This window comes from Pristiophorus japonicus, chromosome 12 (genome assembly GCF_044704955.1).
Source record: "Pristiophorus japonicus isolate sPriJap1 chromosome 12, sPriJap1.hap1, whole genome shotgun sequence".
Lineage (NCBI taxonomy): Eukaryota > Metazoa > Chordata > Chondrichthyes > Pristiophoridae > Pristiophorus > Pristiophorus japonicus.
The window spans coordinates 74,584,610-74,608,409 of record NC_091988.1 but is presented as its reverse complement, the minus strand read 5'-3'; the positions used below and the strand labels follow the sequence as shown (position 1 = coordinate 74,608,409).

Here is a 23,800-nt window from a genome sequence, read left to right as displayed (position 1 = left end):
ATCCTTCTAAACTCCAGTAAATAAAGGCCCAGTTGATCCAGTCTCTCCTCATATGTCAGTCCAGCCATCATGGGAATCAGTCTGGTGAACCTTCGCTGCACTTCCTCAATAGCAAGAACGTCCTTCCTCAGATTAGGAGACCAAAACTGAACACAATATTCCAGGTGAGGCCTCACCAAGGCCCTGTACAACGACAGTAAGACCTCCCTGTTCCTATACTCAAATCCCCTAGCTATGAAGGCCAACATGCCATTTACCTTCTTTACCGCCTGCTGTACCTGTATGCCAACTTTCAATGACTGATGAACCATGACACCCAGGTCTCGTTGCACCTCCTCTTTTCCTAATCTGCCACCATTCAGATAATATTCTGTCTTCGCGTTTTTGCCCCAAAGCAGATAACCTCACATTTATCCACATGATACTGCATCTGCCATGTATTTGCCCACTCACCTAACCTGTCTAAGTCAACCTGCAGCCTCTTAGCGTCCCCCTCACAGCTCACACTGCCACCCAGTTTAGTGTCATCTGCAAACTTGGAGATATTGCACTTAATTCCTTCATCCAAATCATTGATGTCTTTTATAAGGAGCTGGGGTCCCAGCACTGAGCCCTGCGGCACTCCACTAGTCACTGCCTGCCATTCTGAAAAGGACCCATTTATCCCAACTTTCTGCTTCCTGTCTGCCAACCAGTTCTCTATCCACGTCAGTACATTACCCCCAACACCATGTGCTTTGATTTTGCACACCAATCTCTTGTGCGGGACCTTTTCAAAAGCCTTTGAAAGTCCAAATACACCACATCCACTGGTTTTCCCTTGTCTAATAGTTACATCCTCAAAAAATTCCAGAAGATTTTTTCAAGCATGATTTCCCCTTCATAAATCCATGCTGACTTGGACCGATCCTGTCACTGCTTTCCAAATGCGCTGCTATTTCATCCTTCATAATGGATTCCAACATTTTCCCCACTACTGATGTCAGGCTAACCGGTCTATAATTACCTGTTTTCTCTCTCCCTCCCTTTTTAAAAAAGTGGTGTTACATTAACTACCTTCCAGTCCATAGGAACTGATCCCGAGTCGATAGACTGTTGGAAAATGATCACCAATGCATCCACTATTTCTAGGGCCAATTCCTTAAGTACTCTGGGATGCAGACTATCAGGCCCCGGGGATTTATCGGCCTTCAATCCCATCAATTTCCCTAACACAATTTCCCGCCTAATAAGGATATCCTTCAGTTCCTCCTTCTCACTAGGCCCTCGGTCCTGGAGTATAGGATATCGGGTGGATGTAAAAGATCCCATGGCACTATTTCAAGGAAGAGCAGGGGAGTTATTCTCAGTGTCTTGTGCCAATATTTATCCCTCAATCAACATAATGAAAACAGATTATCTAGTCATCATCACATTGCCTGCAACGTTGCATAAAACAGTGACTACATTTCACATTTCAGCGCTTTTCGACATGTACGGCACTATTCAATTGAAAGTGCCTTATAAGAAGTAGTTTGTGTCTAAATCTTTAGTGGAGGTAGAAAATGAAAAGAATGAATGGGCTACCAGAGAATACTTCATTTGAGATATTCATTAGTGAGAACCTTTCTATAAACCGACTGCCCGGTAACACTCTGGGTAAATGCATCAGCAGAGAGACCAGGAGGGTCCCAGCCTCAATAGATCTCAGCCTTTGGGAACCCACAATTGGGGTCAGTGCCATGAGCTGGAGGGGGTGGGTGGATGGATGGATCTGCTACTGACCTCTGTCCAATGAGCCCTGTCAGAAAGTGTAGCTGTGTGGACATCAGGTAGAAGGAGTGACGGGAATAAAAACAGAAAGTGTTGCAAATACTCAGCAGGTCAGGCGGTATCCGTGGAGAGAGAAACAGAGTTAATGTTTCAGGTCGGTGACTCTCTCTCCACAGATGCTGTCTGACCTGCTGAGTATTGCCAACATTTTCTGTTTACATTTCAGATTACCAGCATCGCAGTATTTTGCTTTTTTTATTGAAGATGTGACTGGACTTCGGGGGGAGGGGGATACCCCCATCCTCCACAATGTCCCAATAGCCTGTCAACACCAACACACACAAACAACAGACACCCAGGTGAGATACTGCAAGACCGCAGGCACTCTGGTGAAACATGGGTCAGTCCCTGCAAGAGAGGCGGGAAAGGGAAATGCAACTGTCTCCCTCTACCACACGACAATTAGATCCAAAAAGCAGTTCAGAACACAACAACATAAGAGCAGGAGTAGGCCATCTGGCCCCTCGAGCCTGCTCCTCCAGTCAATATCATGGCTGATCTTATCTTGGCCTCAACTCAACTTCCAGAGAGTACTCCAGGTGTGGTCTCACCAACAGTTGTAGCAGGACTTCCATATTTTTATACTCCATCCCCCTTGCAATAAAGGTCAACATTCCATTCGCCTTCTTAATTACTCGCTGTACCTGCATGCTAACTTTTTGTGTTTCATGTACAAGGACCCCCAGATCTCTCTGTACCTCAGCATTTTGTAATCTCTCCCCATGTAAATAATACAGGTTGAACCTCCCTTATCCGGAACCCTCAGGACCTGGCCTGTTCTGGATATGGGATTTTTCTGGATGAGAGGGTGGTCATCTTAAATTGGATGGTACAGATACTGAGCAAGGGGATATTGGGGCTGGCTGACTTGGGGCTGGGAGTGCAGCAGAGAGATCACGTGGAGGGGACTGTGGATCGCGGGGTCAGGCAAGCGATTGCGGGAGTCCGCAACGAGGAAGAAATTCAATTTGTTCATGTCGGAGTTCTGCATATGTGTCACTCGGTGGATGGGAATGGTTCTGGACGAGGGGTGGTTCTGGATAAGGGAGTTCTGGATATGGGAGGTTCAACCTGTAATTTGCTTTTTTATTTTTTTAATAAATGGATAAACTCACATTTTCCCACATTATACTCCATCTGGCAATTTTTTGCCCACTCTCTTAACCTATCTATAGAAAGGGAACGGCAACTTTCTCACTACCACACAACATTTAGATCTAAAATGCAGTTCCTACCTGCGTCATCTCTTCTGGAGTGTACAACATCGTCCTGATGATCATGACTCGGTCCAAAAGGTCAAGTGGAATTCCATGAGGCGACACAATATCCTCTGTACCCCTGGAAAAAAAAAACACCCGGTTAATTTTAATGAACAGTCCATAACCGGACGAAAGCTACAGATCATTTGGCAGCATGCCTGAAATCCCACATCAGCTTCGGAAGAAAAAGCTTTTTTTCTTTAAAAAAAAAAAAAAAAAAAAATTTTTTAAGTAATAAAACAGCTATTTAAATAGACCTCATTTCCCATTTAGATTATGAATTGAATTATAAATTGCATGTAAAAGCTGTCGAGTCCCAGTAATTCCATTTAGTTAATTGTATTATATTAAATTTACATATAGATTAAAATTTCAAGCAGGCTCAATCCATCTCAATGCTGACACTGTTGGAGTTCAAAGAAATCTTTGTTTTTGTGGCAATTTTTTTTTAAAAAAAGCAGAATTGTGCCGCTAGATGGTGCTGTGTCAGCACGACAGCAGGAATCTCCAATCTGTTCCCTTGGTCAAAACCTGCAAAAATGTAATTAGCAAATATGATAGCATAATTGACAAAACACATCTCCGTGTCAGCTGCCATGCAACAGTACTCTGTCTTGCAATGCTACGGTTAACTGCAAATGTGGGGCAACGTGCACGCTCTCTTGCGTCAGTGCAGCGGGTAGCCCCCACCCTGCCAGACGGTACTAAGCTGCACAGATCAGAAAGGTCCTGGGTTCACCTCACGAGCCGTGCTGAGTTATCCGGTCTCAGCTTAGGTGGTCCTTGGCGGGCTAACAGGCTTGACATTCTGGGGTGGGGGAATTGGCCAGGGTTCCTAGGGGCAGGTTGCCAGGTGACAATATTATGAGGCTAGAAGTGTCAGCGAGTGGTTCAGTGTGAAGCACACTCGCCTCGGAGTCAGAAGGTTGTGGGTTTAAGTCCCATTCCAGAGACTTCAGCACATAAATCTAGGCTGACGCTCCCAGTGCAGTGCTAAGGGAGTGCTGCACTGTCAGAGGTGCCATCTTTCGGATGAGACGTTAAACCGAGGCCCCTCAGATGGACATAAAAGATCCCATGGCACTATTTCAATGAAGAGCAGGGGAGTTATGCCCAGTGTTCTGGCCAATATTTATCCCTTAATCAACAAAACAAAAACAGATTATCTGGTCATTATCACATTGCTGTTTGTGGGAGCTTGCTGTGTGAAAATTGGCTGCTGTGTTTCCCACATTTGACTACACTTCAAAAGTACTTAATTGGCTGTAAAGCGCTTTGAGACGTCCAATGGTCGTGAAAGGCACTATGTAAATGCAAGTCTTCCTTTCTCAGAAGGGCATAAAGCTTGTTAAGAGGCCCATTCAGCCTTCTAGAATGGAGGCAAAAATTCAAAGCATTTAAGAAAGGCTGCAAAAAAAGATTTACAAGGATGATACCAGAAATGAGAGGGTATACCTCAGGAAAGGATGAAGAGGCTGGGTCTCTTTTTCTTGAGAGAGAAGACTGAGGGATGACCGAATAGAGGTCTTTAAAATTATGAAAGGGTTTTGATAGAGTAGATACAGAGTGAATGTTTCCACTTGTGGGAAAAAGCAAAACTAGAAGCCATCAATACAAGATAGTCACCAAGAAATCCAATAGGAAATTCAGAAGAAATCTCTTTACCCAGAGAGTGATGAGAATGTGGAACTCGCTACTACAGGGAGTGGTTGAAGCAAATAGTATAGATGTATTTAGGGGGAGGCTCGATAAGCATATGAGGGAGAAGGGAATAGAAGGTTATGCTGGTAGAGTTAGATGAGGAAAGACAGAAGGAGGCTTGAGTGGAGCATAAATGCCGGCATGGACTGGTTGGAGCGAATGACCAGTTTCTGTGCTGGATATCCTGTAAACAAGTGGATGCTGCAGTGGGGAACTTGGGGATCTCTCCAGATAGATGTATTTAGATGGATCGCATGGCATCCTCATCCATAACTATCCTGTGATTTTTGAGAACTCACCATGAAGGCTCACACATTACAAGTAACCACTCGAGTGATGTGCACACACAAGGCTGCTGGTGCTCATGGGCTGTACCCTAATGAGAGTTGATGAATTCAGACAGAAACTGGAAGGGGAACAGAGTGAACGTGTGATGAGGTGAGGAGATCTGCTCGGAGCAGCTGTATGCTGGGACACAAAGCGGCAGGGCATGGCCTTCATACTCATGAACCCCCACATGACACAGAATTTACAGCACAGAAACAGGCCATTCGGCCCAACTGGTGATAATGCTGATGTTCGGACGTTGGCATGCCATTCGTATTGCATCGCTCGGAAACCAAGGAGGGAAGGGAGCTACCACAATCATACCGCTCTTGAGCAGTCAGAAACACTGATGGGAAGCTGGTATGAATAGAACTGCACCCAGCAAGAGTCACCAACTCTGGAGAGAAGGGAAGAAACGTGGAAAACATTCTCATCACTATTGTTAACTATAGATGCTGAACAAATTATACATTTCTATACAGCATAGGCAGTAAGTACACTAAGCAAGAGTTAAATACGGTACTTAGGTTTTTGAACTGACCAACACTGGGCCCAAGATCCAACAGTTAAGTTTAAAGAAGACAGCTTGAAAGACATCATTAGTGTAATCAATAAGGTCTTGGCTCAGTTCGTCCTATTCTTACCAGAGTCCGAAGGCTGTGAGGTCAAGTCTTATTCATAGAATCATAGAAATTTACAGCACGGAAGGAGGCCATTTCGGCCCATCGCGTCCGTGCCGGCCGACCAAGAGCTATCCAGCCTAATCCCACTTTCCAGCTCTTGGTCCATAGCCCAATAAGTTACGGCACTTCAAGTGCACATCCAAATATTTTTTTAATGTGGTGAGGGTTTCTGCCTCTACCACCCTTTCAGGCAGTGAGTTCCAGAACCCCACCACTCTCTGGGAGAAAAAATTTCCCCTTATACCTCCTCAACCTCCCAATTACTTTAAATCTATGCCCTGTGGTTGTTGACCCCTCTGCAAAGGGAAACAGATCCTTCCTATCCACTCTATCCAGGCCCCTCATAATTTTATACACCTCAATCAGGTCTCCCCTCAGCCTCCAGACCCAACATCTCCAATCTTTCCTCATAGCCAAAATCCTCCAGTCCAAGCAACATTCTTGTAAATCTCCTCTGCACCCTTTCCAGCGCAATCACATCTTTCCTGTAATATGGTGACCAGAATTGCACACAGTACTCCAGCTGCAGCCTAACCAGTGTTTTATACAGTTCAAGCATATCCTTGCTCTTTTATTCCATGCCTCGACTAATAAAGGCAAGTATTCCATATGCCTTCTTAACCACCTCATCTACCTGGTCTGCCACCTTCAGGGATCAGTGGATCTGCACTCCAAGCTTCCTTTGTTCCTCTACACTTTTCAGTGTCCTACCATTTAATGTGTATTCCCTTGCCTTGTTAGACCTATCCAAATGCATTACCTCACGCTTATCTGGATTGAATTACATTTGCCACTGTTCTGCCCACCTGACATTGATATCTTCCTGCAGTCCTCAGCTTTCTTCTTCACTATCAACCACACAGTCTATTTTAGTGTCATCTGCAAATTTCTTAATCACACTCCCAACATTTAAGTCCAAGTCATTGATATATACCACAAAAAGCTAGGGACCCAGCACTGAGCTCTGCGGAACCCCACTGGATACAGCCTTCCAGTCACAAAAGACCCAACAACCAATACCCTTTGGTTTCTGCCTCCGAGCCAATTTTGGATCCAACTTGCCACTTAGCCTTGGATCCCATGGCTCTTACTTTCGTGACCAGTCTTCCATGTGGGACCTTATCAAAAGCTTTGCTAAAATCCTTATACACTACATCATACGCACTGCCCTCATCGACCCTCCTGGTTACCTCCTTGAAAAATTCAATCAAGTTAGTCAGACCCAACCTTCCCTTAACAAATCCATGCTGACTGCCCTTGATTAATCCATGTTTTTCCAAATGAAGATTTATTCTGTCCCTCAGGATTTTTTCCAAATAGTTTTCCTACCACCGAGGTTAGGCTGACTGGCCTGTAATTACTCGGTCTATCCTTTCTCCCTTTTTAAACAAAAATACAACATTAGCAGTCCTCCAACACCACTTGTAGCCAGAGAGGATTGGAAAATGATAGTCAGAGCCTCTGCAATTTCCTCTTTTGCTTCTCTTAACACCTGGGATACACTTCATCCAGTCCTGGGGATTTATCCACTTTCAAAGCTGCGAAGCCCCTCAATACTTCCTCTCTCACGATGTTTATCTCCTCTAATATTTTGCACTCCTCCTCCCTCATTGCAAAGTCTGCATCGCTCCTCTCTTTTGTGAAAATCTTATTCCATGACTTGAGGACACAGGCTGGGCTGACACTTCAGTGCAGTACTGAGGGAGTGCTGCATTGGGAGGTGCCATCCTGTAGATGAACATTAAAGATCCCATGGCATTATTTGAAGAGGAGCAGAGAGCTCTCCCAGGGTTCTGGCCAATATTCCTCCCTCAACCAACGCCAAACAGAATAAAGTAATCATTCATCTTATTGTTGTTTGTAGGGCGTTGCTGTGTTTGCCTGCATAGATTACTGCTCTTCAAAACATCACTTACTGTGAATCACTCAGACAGTTTGAGGATGTGATGGGTGCTGTATTATAGTCTTTCTTCCTCTTGTGTTTGAATTTGTAACTCACCCTGGGAGGGTTTGCTGTTAATGGTTTCCAAGAACCTGCTGTTAGCTGCAAGAAGATGGTCAGTTAAGAACACTAGCAATAACTTCCTAGCATCCTGTGACATACCGGAAATACTTGGCAATTAGACGACAAAAAAGTATGTGTCCTTGCAATAAAATCAAGACTAGAAAAAGCCATTTAGCTCAATAAAACCATCCTTTAAAAAGAAAAGATACACCAATTTCACCTACCTGCCTTCTTACAATATCCACTACCTATCCCGAAACAGCCAACTGCCCAATCCAACTGGATCTTGAACTTATTCATAGTGCCTATTCAAACCATGCGTGAAAGTATTCCGTTGGACTTCTCTCCCTCTCTTCCAACTTCTTCTGTTTAACCTGTTAATTGGCCCCACACCATAGAGAGCAATTTTCCTGGATCGGTTTAATAAATTTCCTTCGTAACCTTGAAAAACTCAATTAGATTTCTCAAAACAAAAACAAGCCTCACTTCCTTGAGCTTTCCTGATTGCTCGTATTTCTGAAAAGTAAATCATCTCTCGACCTCCTCATAAGCAATAATATCCTTCCTATGGTTTAGAAAAAGCACACAATACTCTCAAGACATGCAGGATACCTTCAAGCCCTGGAGACAGATTAGATAGGGTCCTCGAGACGGACCTGTACTATTAGAGGCCTGAACTATGAAGAAAGACTGAAGAAACTTGGGCATTTCAGCTCTGGAAGAGTGCATCAGAGAGGCGACTACAAAAGTCTATCGACTTCGAGAAGTTAGTCACAAAGCAGACAACATGTGGGTTATACTTCCAGGTGGGGGAAGTGGAGTCAAATCCTGGAAGTATTTAAGAAACAATTGGATGTGGTAATGGATTAAACAGCCTTCCTCCAATGCCCTCTATCTTATGAGATGGGACATTACAACCCGTTTGCTAATTAAACCCAATAATTTTCATCCTACCCTTGATAGATGCCCCAGGACAGATTTTTGTCTTCAACACCCGAGTGGTTATCGAGTGGAGCGGATTGGCTGTTCTTAATGGAATGAAAATGGATGTGTTCTACAACAGGTGGTCGATTACGCCCAGGCGGGGAAGATAAAAATCTATCCCCTCCATCTCAACTAATGTAACTGCGGGGAGGAAATCATGAGGGTTAAATTTTGAGTTGCGCACTTCTCTTACCGGACAACACAGTTTCCTCGGTTTGTTGCAAAGATAACGATGGGGGCAATGCTGGACTCGAGCGCTCGGTGTAGGTACGTGAAGCACTCAATGTCGAGCATCGGGACTTCATCGATGAAAAGAACCCCTGGAACCAGCTCAGCAATGCCTTGATCGATGTACTTGTTCACAACCTTATTAATTTCACCTCGTAGCTTGTCTGCAATACAAAAGGTTATGCTTTAATTTCTGGAAGTGAGAATTAATTTCAAAAGGTTAGACTACTATTTCGATCTGTCTCTCCAGCCACGGTGCAGCCACATACACCACCAAGCCACCACCCCCCCCCCTAATGTCCCACCAAAGTGACAACATTATACAGCGGCTGCCAGCACAACTTAATGGGAAACATACTGTGCAGTGTGGGACTAGGTTCCAGGTCGGGAGATCAAGGCGGAGGAGCGTCGAGGGATCGCGGCTGAGATTCGGTGGGTGATCATGGCGGAGGTCTGCCGAATGTTTGGTACGGTAGGAGATTATGGCAAAGGTGCAGCGAGTGTTTTGTGGCGGAGGAGTGCTGAGAGATCATGGCGGAGGAGCGGTGAGAGAATGTGGCTGGGGTGCGGCAAATGAGGGTACGGGGCCCAGAAGAGCTGAGGGCCCAGGGACAGCACGGGCCAGCCCACAATGCAATGTGTGCACACTAGGTCCGTGCAGCAGAGTAGGTCTCCAGTCGTCCTGGTTAACCCTTGCCACTGGATAAAGGCCTAGCTCGGTCAAGCCCGTGTGGTGGCTGATGTGCAACGGTCACCACACGTTAAAACAAATCCACGCACAAGCATCTTCCACCCCTTCAATTGGAGTTCAGGATTGCAATATCGGGTTCTTCATTGAAACATCTGTGAACTCATGTGGAAGCAAGTCATCCTCGTTCGATGGAACGCATATGATGATGATGACTAGGCTACATAGATTAGAAGATCTGCATGTTCAATCGGCTAAAGCACAACAATCATCTCTATGCCTTTGGGATACTAAGAGGACAAGAAAAACATTGCTTTCAGATCCCCATCCAGCAACCGCTGCCAATAAAGTGCTTGGGTGGAGAGATTAGTTACGGCAGAAATGGGCTTGGCTGTGATGCCCTCTATGTTCGAAAAGTTTGCCAATGAGGCTAACGCATCAAGAAAGGCCACGTGGCAAGATAACAGAGGACAGTCTGCAGCCTCGGAATTTAACCCAAATGTCTTCAGGAGAAGGACGAAAACTGTAAAACTGGGGAGGGGAATAGAAATATGTGGAGGAACCGACTAGAGAGCTGGCCATCCTAGACTGGGTGATGTGTAATGTGAAGGGACTAATTAGCGATCTTGTTGTGCGAGGCCCCTTGGGGAAGAGTGACCATAATATGGTAGAATTCTTTATTAAGATGGAGAGTGACACAGTTAATTCAGAAACTAGGGTCCTGAACTTAAGGAAAGCTAACTTCGATGGCATGAGGCATGAATTGGCTAGAATAGACTGGCAAATGATACTTAAAGGGTTGATGGTGGATAGGCAATGGCAAACATTTATAGATCACATGGATGAACTTCAACAGTTGTACATCCCTGTCTGGAGTAAAAATAAAACAGGGAAGGTGGCTCAACCGTGGCTAACAAGGGAAATTAAGGATAGTGTTAGATCCAAGGAAGAGGCATATAAATTGGCCAGAAAAAGTAGCAAACCTGAGAACTGGGAGAAATTTAGAATTCAGCAGAGGAAGGCAAAGGGTTTAATTAGGAGGGGGAAAATAGAGTACGAGAGGAAGCTTGCCAGGAACATAAAAACTGACTGCAAAAGCTTCTATAGATATGTGAAGAGAAAAAGATTGGTGAAAACAAACGTAGGTCCCCTGCAGTCGGACTCAGGTGAATTAATAATGGGGAACAAAGAAATGGCAGACCAACTGAACAAATACTTTGGTTCTGTCTTCACGAAGGAAGACACAAATGACCTTCCGGATGTACTAGGGGACTGAGGGTCTCGTGAGAAGGAAGAACTGAAGGATATCCTTATTAGGCGGGAAATTGTGTTGGGGAAATTGATAGGATTGAAGGCCGATAAATCCCCAGGGCCTGATAGTCTGCATCCCAGAGTACTTAAGGAGGTGGCCGTAGAAATAGTGGATGCATTGGTAATCATTTTCCAACAGTCTATCGACTCTGGATCAGTTCCTATGGACTGGAGGGTAGCTAATGTAACACCACTTTTTAAAAAAAGGAGGGAGAGAGAAAACGGGTAATTATAGGCTGGTTAGCCTGACATCAGTAGTGGGGAAAATGTTGGAATCTATTGTTAAGGATGAAATAGCAGCGCATTTGGAAAGCGGTGACAGGATCAGTCCAAGTCAGCATGTACTTATGAAAAGGAAATTATGCTTGACCAATCTTCTTGAATTTTTTGAGGATGTAACTAGTAGAGTGGACAAGGGAGAACTAGTGGATGTGGTGTATTTGGACTTTCAAAAGGCCTTTGACAAGGTACCATATAAGAGATTGGTGTACAAGATCAAGGCACATGGTATTGGGGGTAACGTACTGGCGTGGAGAGAATTGATTGGCAGGCAGGAAGCAGAGAGTCGGGATAAACGGGTCCTTTTCGGAATTGGAGGCAGTAACTAGTGGAGTACCGCAGGGCTCAGTGCTGGGACCCCAGCTCTCCACAATATACATTATTGATTTGGATGAAGGAATTGAGGGTAATTTCTCCAAGTTTGCAGATGACACTAAACTGGGTGGCGGTGTGAGCTGTGAGGAGGATGCTAAGAGGCTGCAGGGTGATTTGGACAGGTTAGGCGAGTGGGCAAATGCATGGCAGATACAGTATAATGTGGATAAATGTGAGATTATCCACTTTGGTGGCAAAAACACGAAGGCAGAATATTATCTGAATGGCGGCAGATTAGGAAAAGGGGAGGTGCAACGAGACCTGAGTGTCATGGTTCATCATTCATTGAAAGTTGGCATGCAGGTACAGCAGGCGGTGAAGAAGGCAAATGGCAAACATTTATAGATCACATGGCCTTCATAGCTAGGGGATTTGAGTATAGGAGCAGGGAAGTCTTACTGCAGTTGTACAGGGCCTTAGTGAGGCCTCACCTGGAATATTGTGTTCAGTTTTGATCTCATAATCTGAGGAAGAACGTTCTTGCTATTGAGGGAGTGCAGCGAAGGTTCACCAGACTGATTCCAGGGATGGCTGGACTGACATCGGAGGAGAGACTGGATCAACTGGGCCTTTATACACTGGAGTTTAGCAGGATGAGAGGGGATCTCATAGAAACGTGCAAGATTCTGACGGGATGGGACAGGTTAGATGCGGGAAGAATGTTCCCGATGTTGGGGAAGTCCAGAACCAGGGGACACAGTCTTAGGATAAGGGGTAGGCCATTTAGGACTGAGATGAGGAGAAACTTCTTCACTCAGAGTTGTTAACCTGTGGAATTCCCTGCCGCAGAGTCGTTGATGCCAGTTCATTGGATATATTCAAGAGGGAGTTAGATGTGGCCCTTACAGCTAAAGGGATCAAGGGGTATGGAGAGAAAGCCAGAAAGGAGTACTGAGGTGAATGATCAGCCATGATCATATTGAATGGTGGTGCAGGCTCGAATGGCCTACTCCTGCACCTATTTTCTATGTTTCTATGTTTCTAAATGCTGAAGTGAAAAAGGTGTACCACGGAGTGTAAGGATTGGAGTTCCAGCTCATGATCCCATATACACGCAGCTTCAAATCTTGGTGATACCACATAGGACTGGAGAAAGAGGGGGGAAAAAAATCATAGAGGGCCAACTCTCAGTTGAGCTTGCAGTCAATTCAAAGTAACAATGCAGCAGGATACCCATCCCCCCTCTGGAGTAGGCAGTCTGTTGTGTGGGAGATGATGCCTCGACAGAAAATAAAACCCTCAAAATGTTGCAACATGCCAGGCTTAAAACTCCCCAGGAGATGAGAACTCCCCAGAGTATTCTTCATTTGGACATTCAGAAAGCCTGTGGCAAGATAAGAGTTCTTATAAAATTTTTTAAAAACATGACATTCCAGGGCAGAACATGCAACTGGATAAGGAAGTGGTTTGAAAAAAACAAGTGCTCCTCATGATTGTGTTTGGTGCAGAGCTCAGCTCTTGGACATTGAGGCAGAAACTAAACTTGGGCTGGTTACATTTGAAGGGCGAGCTATCCGGCTGGAGGATGAATTAATGATTTGCAAAAAGTTTTGATGAGTTATGTAGTTGGGCAGTCAAATGAAGTTTAATAGGGGGTTGGAAGACAAGAGTAAGGAAGTCTTGCTACATGGTTCTGGTGAGACCACACCTATGGTACTGTGCTCAGTTTTGGTCTCCTTATCAGAGGAAGGATATACTTGCCTTAGAGGCGGTGCAATGAAGGTTCACTAAATTGATTTCTGGGATGAGGGTTGTCCTCTGAGGAGAGATTGAGCCTATATTCTCTGGAGTTTAGAAGAATGAAAGGTGATCTCATTGAAACATACAAGATCCCGAGGGGGATTGACAGGGTAGATGCCAACCTGTTTCCCCTGGCTGGAGAGTCTAGAAGTAAAGACCATATTCTCAGGATAAGGGGTTGGCCATTTAAGACCGAGATGAGGACAAATTTCTTCACTCAGAGGGCTGTGGATGCTCAGTCATTGAGTATAGTCAAGGCTGAGATAGATAGATTTTTGGACTTGAGGGGAATCAAACGATATGGAGATCGGGCAGGGAAGTGGAGCCGAGATCGAAGATCAACCATGGTCTTATTGAATGGCTCGAGGGGCTGTATGACCTTCTCCTCTCCTAATTCTTATGTTCTTAACACTGACAAATGTAAATTTTTGATATATTGGGCAATAAAATTAACACTGCACACAATGAAGAGAACAGAACTGGCAAAGAGAAACCTGGAAAGGCATCTGGGAGTAACAGTAGATCTGTCACTTTCAATGTTGAGACAATATGCAGACGCAAATTAAAAAAGAAAATGGAACCTCGGATAAATACCAGAATAGTGGTGTACAAGTCTACGGAGCTTATAATGAAGTTTTAATATGCATAGAATGCATTAGTCAGAACAAAATCTGGACAACTATGTTCAATTTTTTTTTAATCCGTTCATCGGATGTTGGCAATTTACCGTTTATCCATAATTGCCCGAGAAAGTGAGCTTCCTTCAATAACCACTGTAGTCTGTGTGGTGAAGGTACTCACATCCCAGTGTGCTCTTACAGAGGCCGTTCCAGGATTTTGACCCATCAACGGTGAAGAAACTGCGATATATTTCCAAGTCAGGATGGTGTGTGACTTAGAGGGGAATGTGGAGGTTAAGGGGAAAGTGAGAAGAACCCCCCTCCCCCCACAGGGCTGTCAGAACATGGAATATTTTACAAGTGGTTACTGAAGCAGTGACTATAACATCTCTAAAAGGGAATTAGATAAATATTTGAAAAGGAAGAGAATAAAAGGATATAGGGAAAAGGGATTAGAGTAGGTTGCTTCAGTTGAAGTGCTAACACCACCAGCAATGGGCTGAGTGATTTCCTTCTGTGCTGTAACTTCCCTGATTCTAATATTACTTCAAAGTAAGTCAGACCAGTGGGACCCAATTTAAATTAGCGTAAAGTACGTTTAAAACTGATATATTAATATGTTCTTTACTCAGAGAGTTAAAGATTTGGAATAATCTACTCAGGAAGCTAATAAAGTCAAAAACTTTAGATGCATTCAAAATGTTCAGTGACGAGCTTCTATGGCCTAATAGCCTCGGTTGGTCCTGACGAACACAGCAATTAGTACTTATTTCTAATGTTTAAAATAAATACACATTTGTAGAGGTGTGCTCTCAATTCTCTGACCACGTATTAAAGTATGAATCATTTCACAATCACTTGACCCAGTCAAACACAGAATTTCTTTAAATTTTGCTACTTCCTTACAGGGCTGCATTTCTGCAATAGTACATTAATAAAGGATACGCACAACTACAATTCAACAAGAAATCTGGAGACAATCTAGCTTTGCGGCATTAAAACACATACTAGATTATTGTTTGGGGGGGGGGGGGGGGGGGCGGGGGATGAAGGACTTTAGATTTAATAGGTTTTCCACATTCCCCTTAAATGTAAATAAAAGCTTTTATCGGGATGTCCTGGATGTCATATGATGGATTGCCTGCCCATAATCTGAAAGCTGTAAAAGGACACTGTGTAATCAAAGGGTCACAGGGAGCAAGTGCCTGGATCCTCAAGAGAACTGCATTCCCGAGCTTAGTGCAGTGTTCAGCTTTTGCTGTGAGACGCACCTGTGATTTCGGTCTTCTTCGGTTTCATTAGCTGGCCCATCATGGATAGGATGTCCTGACCTCCCTGGATCAACAAAAGTCAAGAATGAAAGTCAATTCAGCCCAAGTAGAACCCACTGTCGCACCCAAGTCTGGGCCTGCATCTGCAATACATTTGGCCCTCCCATAAACCTCTCCCTCCATATAAACTCATCACTTCCTTGCATCCCTTACTCACTTCGCCCTACCCCCATCCCTTCTGCATCTACCCTGGAAACATTTCTTCCCAATTTACTTACAATGGCTGTTTCAAACTCCCAATTGTCTCATCTTTGGCCCTCTATTTGCCACAATGTCAATGTGTTCAATCACTGCCTTAGCTCCAGCTTTGATGCCCTCGTCTCCAGTAAAATCCTTACTCTCTCCCACTCGGGTCATTCCCCCTGGTACGGTTCCCATCTTTGCTCCCTCAAGTTCAAGGTTTCGATCTAGCAAGGTTTAGTCGACATCCATCGCCAAATCTAGCTGGAACACATTAAACATCATCAGGCCTAGCTCTGTTAAAACCACTCACTGCTCCAGGATCATGCTGGACCGTGAAGTTGATCACTGGGTTCTTCTCTCCACTATTAACCTCATTAATGCGCTCTCCCATGCTCCCCACCTTCACCTCCAACAACAAATGTGAGGAACTCATGGACTTTTGTCACCAGGAATGAGACCATCCGATCAGCTACCTTTTTAAAACATTAGTTCCTGGGATGTGGGCGTCGCTGGCAAGGCCAGCATTTATTGTCTATCCCCAATTGCTTGAGAAGATGGTGGTGAGCTGCCTTCTTGAACCACTGTAGTCTGTGTGGTGAAGGTTCTCGCACAGTGCTGTGAGGGAGGGAGTTCCAGGATTTTGATCCAGCGACAATGAAGGAACGGTGATATACTTCCAAATAGATACCTCTGCTACATCATTCCTTCTTCACCAATCCAAACTTCCCCCAAAGTTTTCTGATGCCCGAGCCTTGAACGTGCGTCTTTCTCTACCTTCTCTCTTATGCCCCCTCGTGCCCTCTCGGAGCTCAGAGACCCACCTCCTGCTCTCTTCACCCCTTCCCACTAAACTGATCACTCAATTTCCTTTCCTGGCCCCCATGCTAGCGGACATTGTAAATCAATCCCACCCCTCAGCTACTCTCCCCATACCGTTCAAAACTGCCATCATTCCCCTGCTCAAAAAATCCACCCTTCACCCATCGGTCCTTGTAAACTACCATCCCATTCCCAAACCTCCCTTTCCTCTTCAAAGTCCTTGAACATGTTGTCAATTCCCAAATCCTTGCCCATCTTTCCTGCAGCTCCAGGTTAGAATCACTCCAATGAGGTTTCTACCACTGCCACAGCACTGAACTGCCCTAACCAAAGTCACAAATCACATCCTCTATCCCTTCTCGTTCTCTCTGCAGCATTTGACATGGCCAACCACATCACCCTCCTCCAACACCTCTCCTCCGCCATCCAGCTGACTGAGACGGCCCTTGCTTGATTCCACGGTTACCTATTCAGTTATAGCCAAAAGCATTTCTAGCAAGGGCTTATCTTCCTGCCCCCACACCATTATCACTGGAGTCCCCCCAAGGATTATTATTGACGCCCTCCTCTTCTTAATCTACATGGTGCCCTTTGGCGACATCATGGCGCCAAGTTCCACACAGATGCTGGCAACACCCAGCTCTACCTCTCCACCATCGCTCTTCACCCCTCCACTACCTCAGTCTGCTTGTCAGAGAGAGTCCTGGATGAACCAACATCTAAATACTGGGATGACCTCAGCCAGCCCAGCAACAAACCCTGTACCCTCACCACTGACTTCCCTTCCTCTGGTTGAAGACGACAGCTCGCAACCTATTTGACCCTGAGCGGTGCCGAAGCCATTTCCTCTCCATCGCAAAGATTGCCCCCTTCCACATCTGTAACATCGCCCGCCTCCTGCCTCAACCCATCTGCTGCCAAAACATTCATTGTTGCCTTTGTCACCGCCTGGCTCCACTGTTCCAATGCTCTCCTAGCTGGCCTCCATTCCTCCACAAACTTCAGCTGAGTCAAAATCGGGTGCCCATACCCTAACCGCATCAGTTCCATTCACCCCGGTGCTTACCTGCATTGGTTCTCCCAATGACTCAAATTTAAAATTCTTTGTTCAGATCCCTTTATGCCCTCGCTCTTCCCCCATCTCTAAACCTCCTCCAGCCCTACAACATTCCAAGAACTCTGCGTTCTTCCATCTCTTGCTTCTTGTTCATACCCCACTTCCTTCACACACAATTCACAGCCGTGCCTTCAGCTGTCAATACACCAAGCTCTGGAACCCCGCCTGTAAACCTCTCACTTCTCCTTTAAGACACTCCTTAAAACCTATCTCTGACCAAGCTTCCAAGTCAACCCTCCTAATATCTTATTCTTTAGCCTGGTGTGAAATGCCTTGGAATGTTAAAAGTGCTATATAAATACAATTATTAACTTGTTTATTTTGAAGGGGTTAACATCTCTGTTCAAATAGCAGACCAGTAAGAATTAAGCGTTCACATGCTAATCCTCAGTGTCATTTCAAGGCCAACCTTTCAGGTGGGGCCCATCATCAAAGGACTCCCACCCAAAGCTATCTTGTCTTTTTTCTTTCAGATATTGGTGAGCTTGTGGTGCATTTCCAATATTTAAAGTTTTTAATGCAACATCTTTCTACAATTTCCCTCAAGGGCTTTATACAAACCGCAGGCCTCTCCCAATGGGTTAAGGCATTGCCCAGTGTAGAATTGAGGTGGACAGACGAGAAAGCCCCAGGTTCCATTGTTGGTCTATGCGGAGTTAACTGATTTTCCTCGGCTTTCATTCTGGATTTGCTGTCCAGTGACTTGAATATTCCACAGCTCTGCCATGAGGAACGGTCACTTGGTTGAGGTACTGCAGAACCTTCAGCACTGAAGGAACCAAACCCCAATAGTCAGTGTCTTCAGGACAAAATAGGGGGGAAAAAGTGCCAGAGAAAACAGGAACATGGTAAGCAAGAGAATGCCTTGGTTTTGTGAAAACTGGACGTCAGCTGAACGCCTTACTCACAGCACAATGCAGGCTCTTACAATGCATTCCAGGATATGGAAACTTGATCAGGAAAGGCTATCTGAACATACATCAGCAGCTTCAAGGGTTGCTGATGATTTCTCAGGGTGCCGCTCATCTGAAAACTGAGTAAAGCAACTTTTTGTTCGTCGCTCCACCACAACTAAACAATGTGAGCCGATCAGTGGAGGAGGGGTGGGGGGGCGGTGGTGGTCGGGAGATGGATCTCATCTGCTGCATGGTTAGGTGATCTCAGCCATGGCCCACAGTTGGGACAGTAAACTTGGCCTGTAATCATGGGGCCATGAAATTGGGGAAAGAAGAGAGAGACAAAGGAAAAATTTATCAATAATGATTTCTGCAGTTGATCACTGCCCAGTAACCTCTGCTAAAAGGTGACTGTGTATAGAAGGCAGGCAAGGAAATGATCGAGCCCAAGTGATGCACTCCCCTGGGTTGGAGCTCACTTGTGAAGAACCTGTTGAATGGATGAGGAACTGGAGGCTGCCAGCATCGGTGGAAATGTACCTGCACAAGAGTCAGTACCTCTAGGAGGGAAGATAAATACACAACACATCGAGGGAGTACAAATGCATAAACATTTAAAGATGGGTGTGTAACTCGAAAAAGGCCATAAAAGGGCAAACAGCATTCTGCTGTTTCTTTTATATAATAGGCATTAAATAAACGCCAAGTGATGAATTTGTATAAGACATTGATTAGGTATGCAGGAGTTCGGCTGGCTGTTCTCAACACTTGTTCTGTTGGAATTCTATGAGTCTGGAGGTTTGGAAAGGGCCGTTTTTTTTTAACACCATTGGTAAATAAATTCTAAATCCGATCAGCACGATCAGTTCATATCAGCAAGTTGCAATATATGTTGATTAATGAGAACATGGATTTAAACTTTATGTGGCCACCAAAGGCTCCATTTTATACACGAGAAAGGCCAAAAGCTTGGACACACCTCGCTTTATATTGTGAATTAATTTTGGAACATGAGCAAATGACACAGCTGTCCTGCAGCAGCAAGACCCTACAAACTTTCAATGAAATGAATGACCACTTCAACCGTTCTACTTTGGTAATTGATTGAGAGGGGAACGTTGGCCAGGACAGTGGGAGAAGTTTTTTCTGTTCTTCAAACAGTACTATGGGGTCTTCAATGTCTACCTGAACAGGCAAGTGAAATGGTTTATCCAAAGGGCAGCACCTCAGCCAATGCACCACTCCCTTATGACTATTCCAACACACTCCTGGCTGGCCTCCCACATTCTATCCTACGTAGACTAGAGGTGATCCAAAACTCGGCTGCCTATGCCCTAACTCGTACCAAGTCCCATTCACCCATCACCCCTGTGCTGGCTGACCTACACTGGCTTCCGATTAAGCTACACCAGGATTTCAAAATTCTTATCCTCATTTACAAATCCTTCCATGGTCTTGCCCCTCCTTATCTCCTCCATGCCCTTCCCCCTTCCCTTCCCCCCCCGCCCCCCCCCCCCCCCGAGATATCTATGCTCCTCTAATTCTACCCGTCTGAGGATTCCTGATTATAATATCTCAACCATTGCTGGCCGTGCCTTCTGTTGCCTCGGTCCCAAGCTCTGGAACTCATGGCCTAAACCTCTCTTTCCTCCTTAAAACATACCTCTCTGACCAAGCTTTTGGTCACCTTATGTGGCTCGGTGTCAAATTTTTAATCGCATAATACTCCTGAGAAACACCTTGGGACGTTTCACTACGTTAAAGCCGCTTATATAAATATAAGTTGATGTTGTTGATGAAATGGAGTGCCATCCCGGATTATGCACTCAAGCCCTGGTGTAGGGCTCGAACCCTTCTGATCCGGGGCAAATGAGCCAAGCTGACACTTCAAGAGCCACACGTGAGACTGCAGAAGTAGCACAGTGCTTATGGAGGCCCAACATATTTTTGGGACTGGTACTGGGATTTCTGCTTCATCAAAAATTTTCAGTCTCTTCACTAAATATTTGTCCAGTTTAAAAAAAACAAACAAACCCTAACAATTTTCATGAAAGGTTTCATCCCAATTAATTTCCCTAAAATAAATGTGAACATTTCAGACCTGACAACAACTTATATTTATACAGCTCCTTTAACGTAATGAAACATTTAAAGGCGTTATCAAAAAAATACTAAATTTGTCACCGAGCCACATATGGAGACATTAGGGCAGATGACTAAAAGCCTGGTCGAAAAGATAGGTTTTAAGGAGCATCTTAAAGGAGGAAAGAGAGGTAGAAAGGCGGAGAGGTTTCGGGAGGAAATTCGAGAGCTTAAGACCTGTGCAGCTGAATGCATGGGACCCAAAAGTGGAGCATTTAAAATCAGGGATGTTCAAAAGGCCAGAATAGGCAGAGCGCAGGGGGTCTAGGGGGATTAAAGGCTTACGGTAGCATAGTGGTTATGTTACTAGATTAGTAATCCAGAGACATGAACGAATTCCACCACGACAGCTGAGGAATTTAAATTCAGTTAATTAAATAAAACTGGAATATAAAGCTAGTATCAAGTAATGGTTACCATGAAGCTACCAGATTGTCATAAAAACCCATCTGGTTCTTTGGGGAAGGAAATCTGCTGTCTTTACCCAGCCTGGCCTACATGTAAGTCTAGATCCACAGCAGTGTGGTTGACTCTTAACTGCCCTCTGAAATGGCCTAGCAAGCCACTCAATTGTACCAAACCGCAACAAAGAAGTATAGAACTGCAGTGGTACAAGCAGGCGACTCACCACCACCTTCTCAAGGGCAATTAAGGATGGTCAATAAATGCTGGCCTTGCCAGCGATGCCCATATCCCGTAAATGAATTTTTTTTAAATTATAGGGCTGGAGGATATTACAGACGTAAGGAAGGACCAGGCCATGGAGGGATTTGAAAACAAGGATGAGAATTTTTTAATTGAGGCGTTGCTAAACTGGGAGCCAATGTAGGTCAGCAAGGACAGGGGAGATAGAGGAGTGGGACTTGGTGAGAGTTAGCACGGGCGGCAGTGTTTTGGATGATAGCAACACAGTGAATACGTTACCATGACGATCTGGGCGATTAGAAAAAATGTAAGAGCTGTTGTCATTTTTAAAAATGGTGTAACGCGCACTAAATTTGAAGTTAGAACAACAAGCATCCAAAGTGGCAACGAGAACATGACAAAAATTCTACAACTCAAATCATACTAAATTAGCAAATTTCAAATAACAAGTATATTGTACTGAGGGCCAGTGTAGACCTAGAGAGCGTCAGCATGGCTCATTCCTTCCCTAGATTAAAAGGTTGTGGAGTCAACGCCTCGATGTGAGCACATATTCTGAGCTGGCACTGTGGTGCTGTACTGATGGGAATGTTACCTTGCCGGAGGTGCTGTCCTTCATGTAGGCTGTTAAACTCGGGTCCTGTCTGCCTATTCAGGTGAACACTGATCTCGCATGGAGAGCATCAGCGGGTGCCTCGGTATGCTGGCCAACAGTTCTCTCTCAACCAACACTATCAAAAACAGATCAACCGACCATGCATCTTATTAGCGGGATCAAGGGACCTTGCTACTGCAGAATGGCTGCTGCATTTGTCAACATAACAAACCAGTCCAATACAAAATAAATTCATTGTGTGAAAGCATTATTGTGGTGTTTTGATGTAATAAGAGAACAGAGATAGAAGCACAAGCATTTATTAACAGAAACGTCTGAATTATACTGCATTTACGCATTTTCAGATTTCATGATTTTTTTTTGCGCTAGTTTCTTTTGTGTTGAGCAACCGAGGCGGAGAGTGAATCCGAGTAATGTTGTGTTCATTACCTGCGGCCGTGCATTCGCCACATCTAGATCGTGCAGTGTCACGTCCTGTATGATCTCTTTCTTCTTGTGCACGTCGCCCTTTGGCAGGGGAACGTACTCTTCAGCTTCAAGGTCAAATTCCGTGGCGTACGTATCACACCTGCCCTGCCTCTGAAGCGGGGAGAATAAAACAGGTGCGCTGTCAGCTTACCTGCCAGACTTCAGGCTGAAAGGAAGGCAGCGGAGCAGGGGGAGGCCCACTGGCACACAATTACAGCACTGACAGGCTTTTGTCGACACATCGCAACTGTCCCTCTCATTCTTGGCAAGCGAAGCCAGCCCACCTGCCCAACTCTATCCTTGCCAAAACCACTTAGCTTCCCAGCAAGTCGGCCTTTTTCTTCTCCTTAGATAATACTACCTCTAAACTTGCTATTCTTACTAAGGACCTGATGCAACAGATAACATTAACTACAGTTCATTGAACATGTTGAGGTCACTTTGTAGCTGGATGCCCCAGCACGCGATAACTTGTTCTGATAAAGTGTGTAGCAATTTTTCTTAAATCATTTAAAGCCCTTGTGTCCTTGAGGTACAGAGTCTACTGACTGAGTAATGTATAGATTAAAAATAAAGTTGGAAATAAAGAGCAGGCAACAAACCAGGTTATTACATTTCTTTTTGACTATTGTCTCCCATCCTCCTCTCTCCTAAAGGCACTGATCCCTGCTAGAGTATGGGCTCCACAAGTGCCAGACAGCATCCTGTGAGCATTCTTCACATACTAATCCAGACAGTGCACATTGGCAGACTATTCGACTGTGCTGAGCATCACAGCTAAGCCCAGTCTGCTCTTCAGCTGATGTCCAAACATGCGCACATATAGTAAGCAAGGGGAAGGATCCAGGCTGATTTCTCTGTCTCTCTCCCCCAGGGGTATTAATGCTAATTTAGTACCTCTAATGCTCCCTTCCTGAGATCAGCATTGACCAGAGATTGAACCTGAGACTTTGGGTTACTCATTCCTTTATCAGGGGAGTGCATGGCAGATGAAGTATAATGTGGATAAATGTGAGGTTATCCACTTTGGTGGTAAAAACAGAGAGACAGACTATTATCTGAATGGTGACAGATTAGGAAAAGGGGAGGTGCAAAGAGACCTGGGTGTCATGGTACATCAGTCATTGAAGGTTGGCATGCAGGTACAGCAGGCGGTTAAGAAAGCAAATGGCATGTTGGCCTTCATAGCGAGGGGATTTGAGTACAGGGGCAGGGAGGTGTTGCTACAGTTGTACAGGGCCTTGGTGAGGCCACACCTGGAGTATTGTGTACAGTTTTGGTCTCCTAACCTGAGGAAGGACATTCTTGCTATTGAGGGAGTGCAGCGAAGGTTCACCAGACTGATTCCCGGGATGGCGGGACTGACCTATCAAGAAAGACTGGATCAACTGGGCTTGTATTCACTGGAGTTCAGAAGAATGAGAGGGGACCTTATAGAAACGTTTAAAATTCTGACGGGGTTAGACAGGTTAGATGCAGGAAGAATATTCCCAATGTTGGGGAAGTCCAGAACCAGGGGACACAGGCTAAGGATAAGGGGTAAGCCATTTAGAACCGAGATGAGGAGGAAC

The 23,800-nt window shown here is 44.9% G+C and overlaps 1 protein-coding gene across 3 annotated transcripts in view; it reads right to left on the bottom strand.

Moving 5' to 3' along the window:
• Positions 1 to 23,800, bottom strand: part of ruvbl1 (RuvB-like AAA ATPase 1) — a 77,914-nt gene that overhangs the window by 21,287 nt on the left and 32,827 nt on the right. For 2 of the 3 annotated variants that reach the window (XM_070895680.1, XM_070895679.1), the window contains exons 6-9: positions 22,191 to 22,340; positions 15,284 to 15,347; positions 8,965 to 9,163; positions 3,048 to 3,150 (exon numbers count right to left, since the gene is read on the bottom strand). In XM_070895680.1, the coding sequence (XP_070751781.1) occupies positions 3,048 to 3,150; positions 8,965 to 9,163; positions 15,284 to 15,347; positions 22,191 to 22,340 (516 nt within the window). The remainder of the gene's footprint in view (positions 1 to 3,047; positions 3,151 to 8,964; positions 9,164 to 15,283; positions 15,348 to 22,190; positions 22,341 to 23,800) is intronic. The other variant, XM_070895681.1, reaches the window with a different exon arrangement.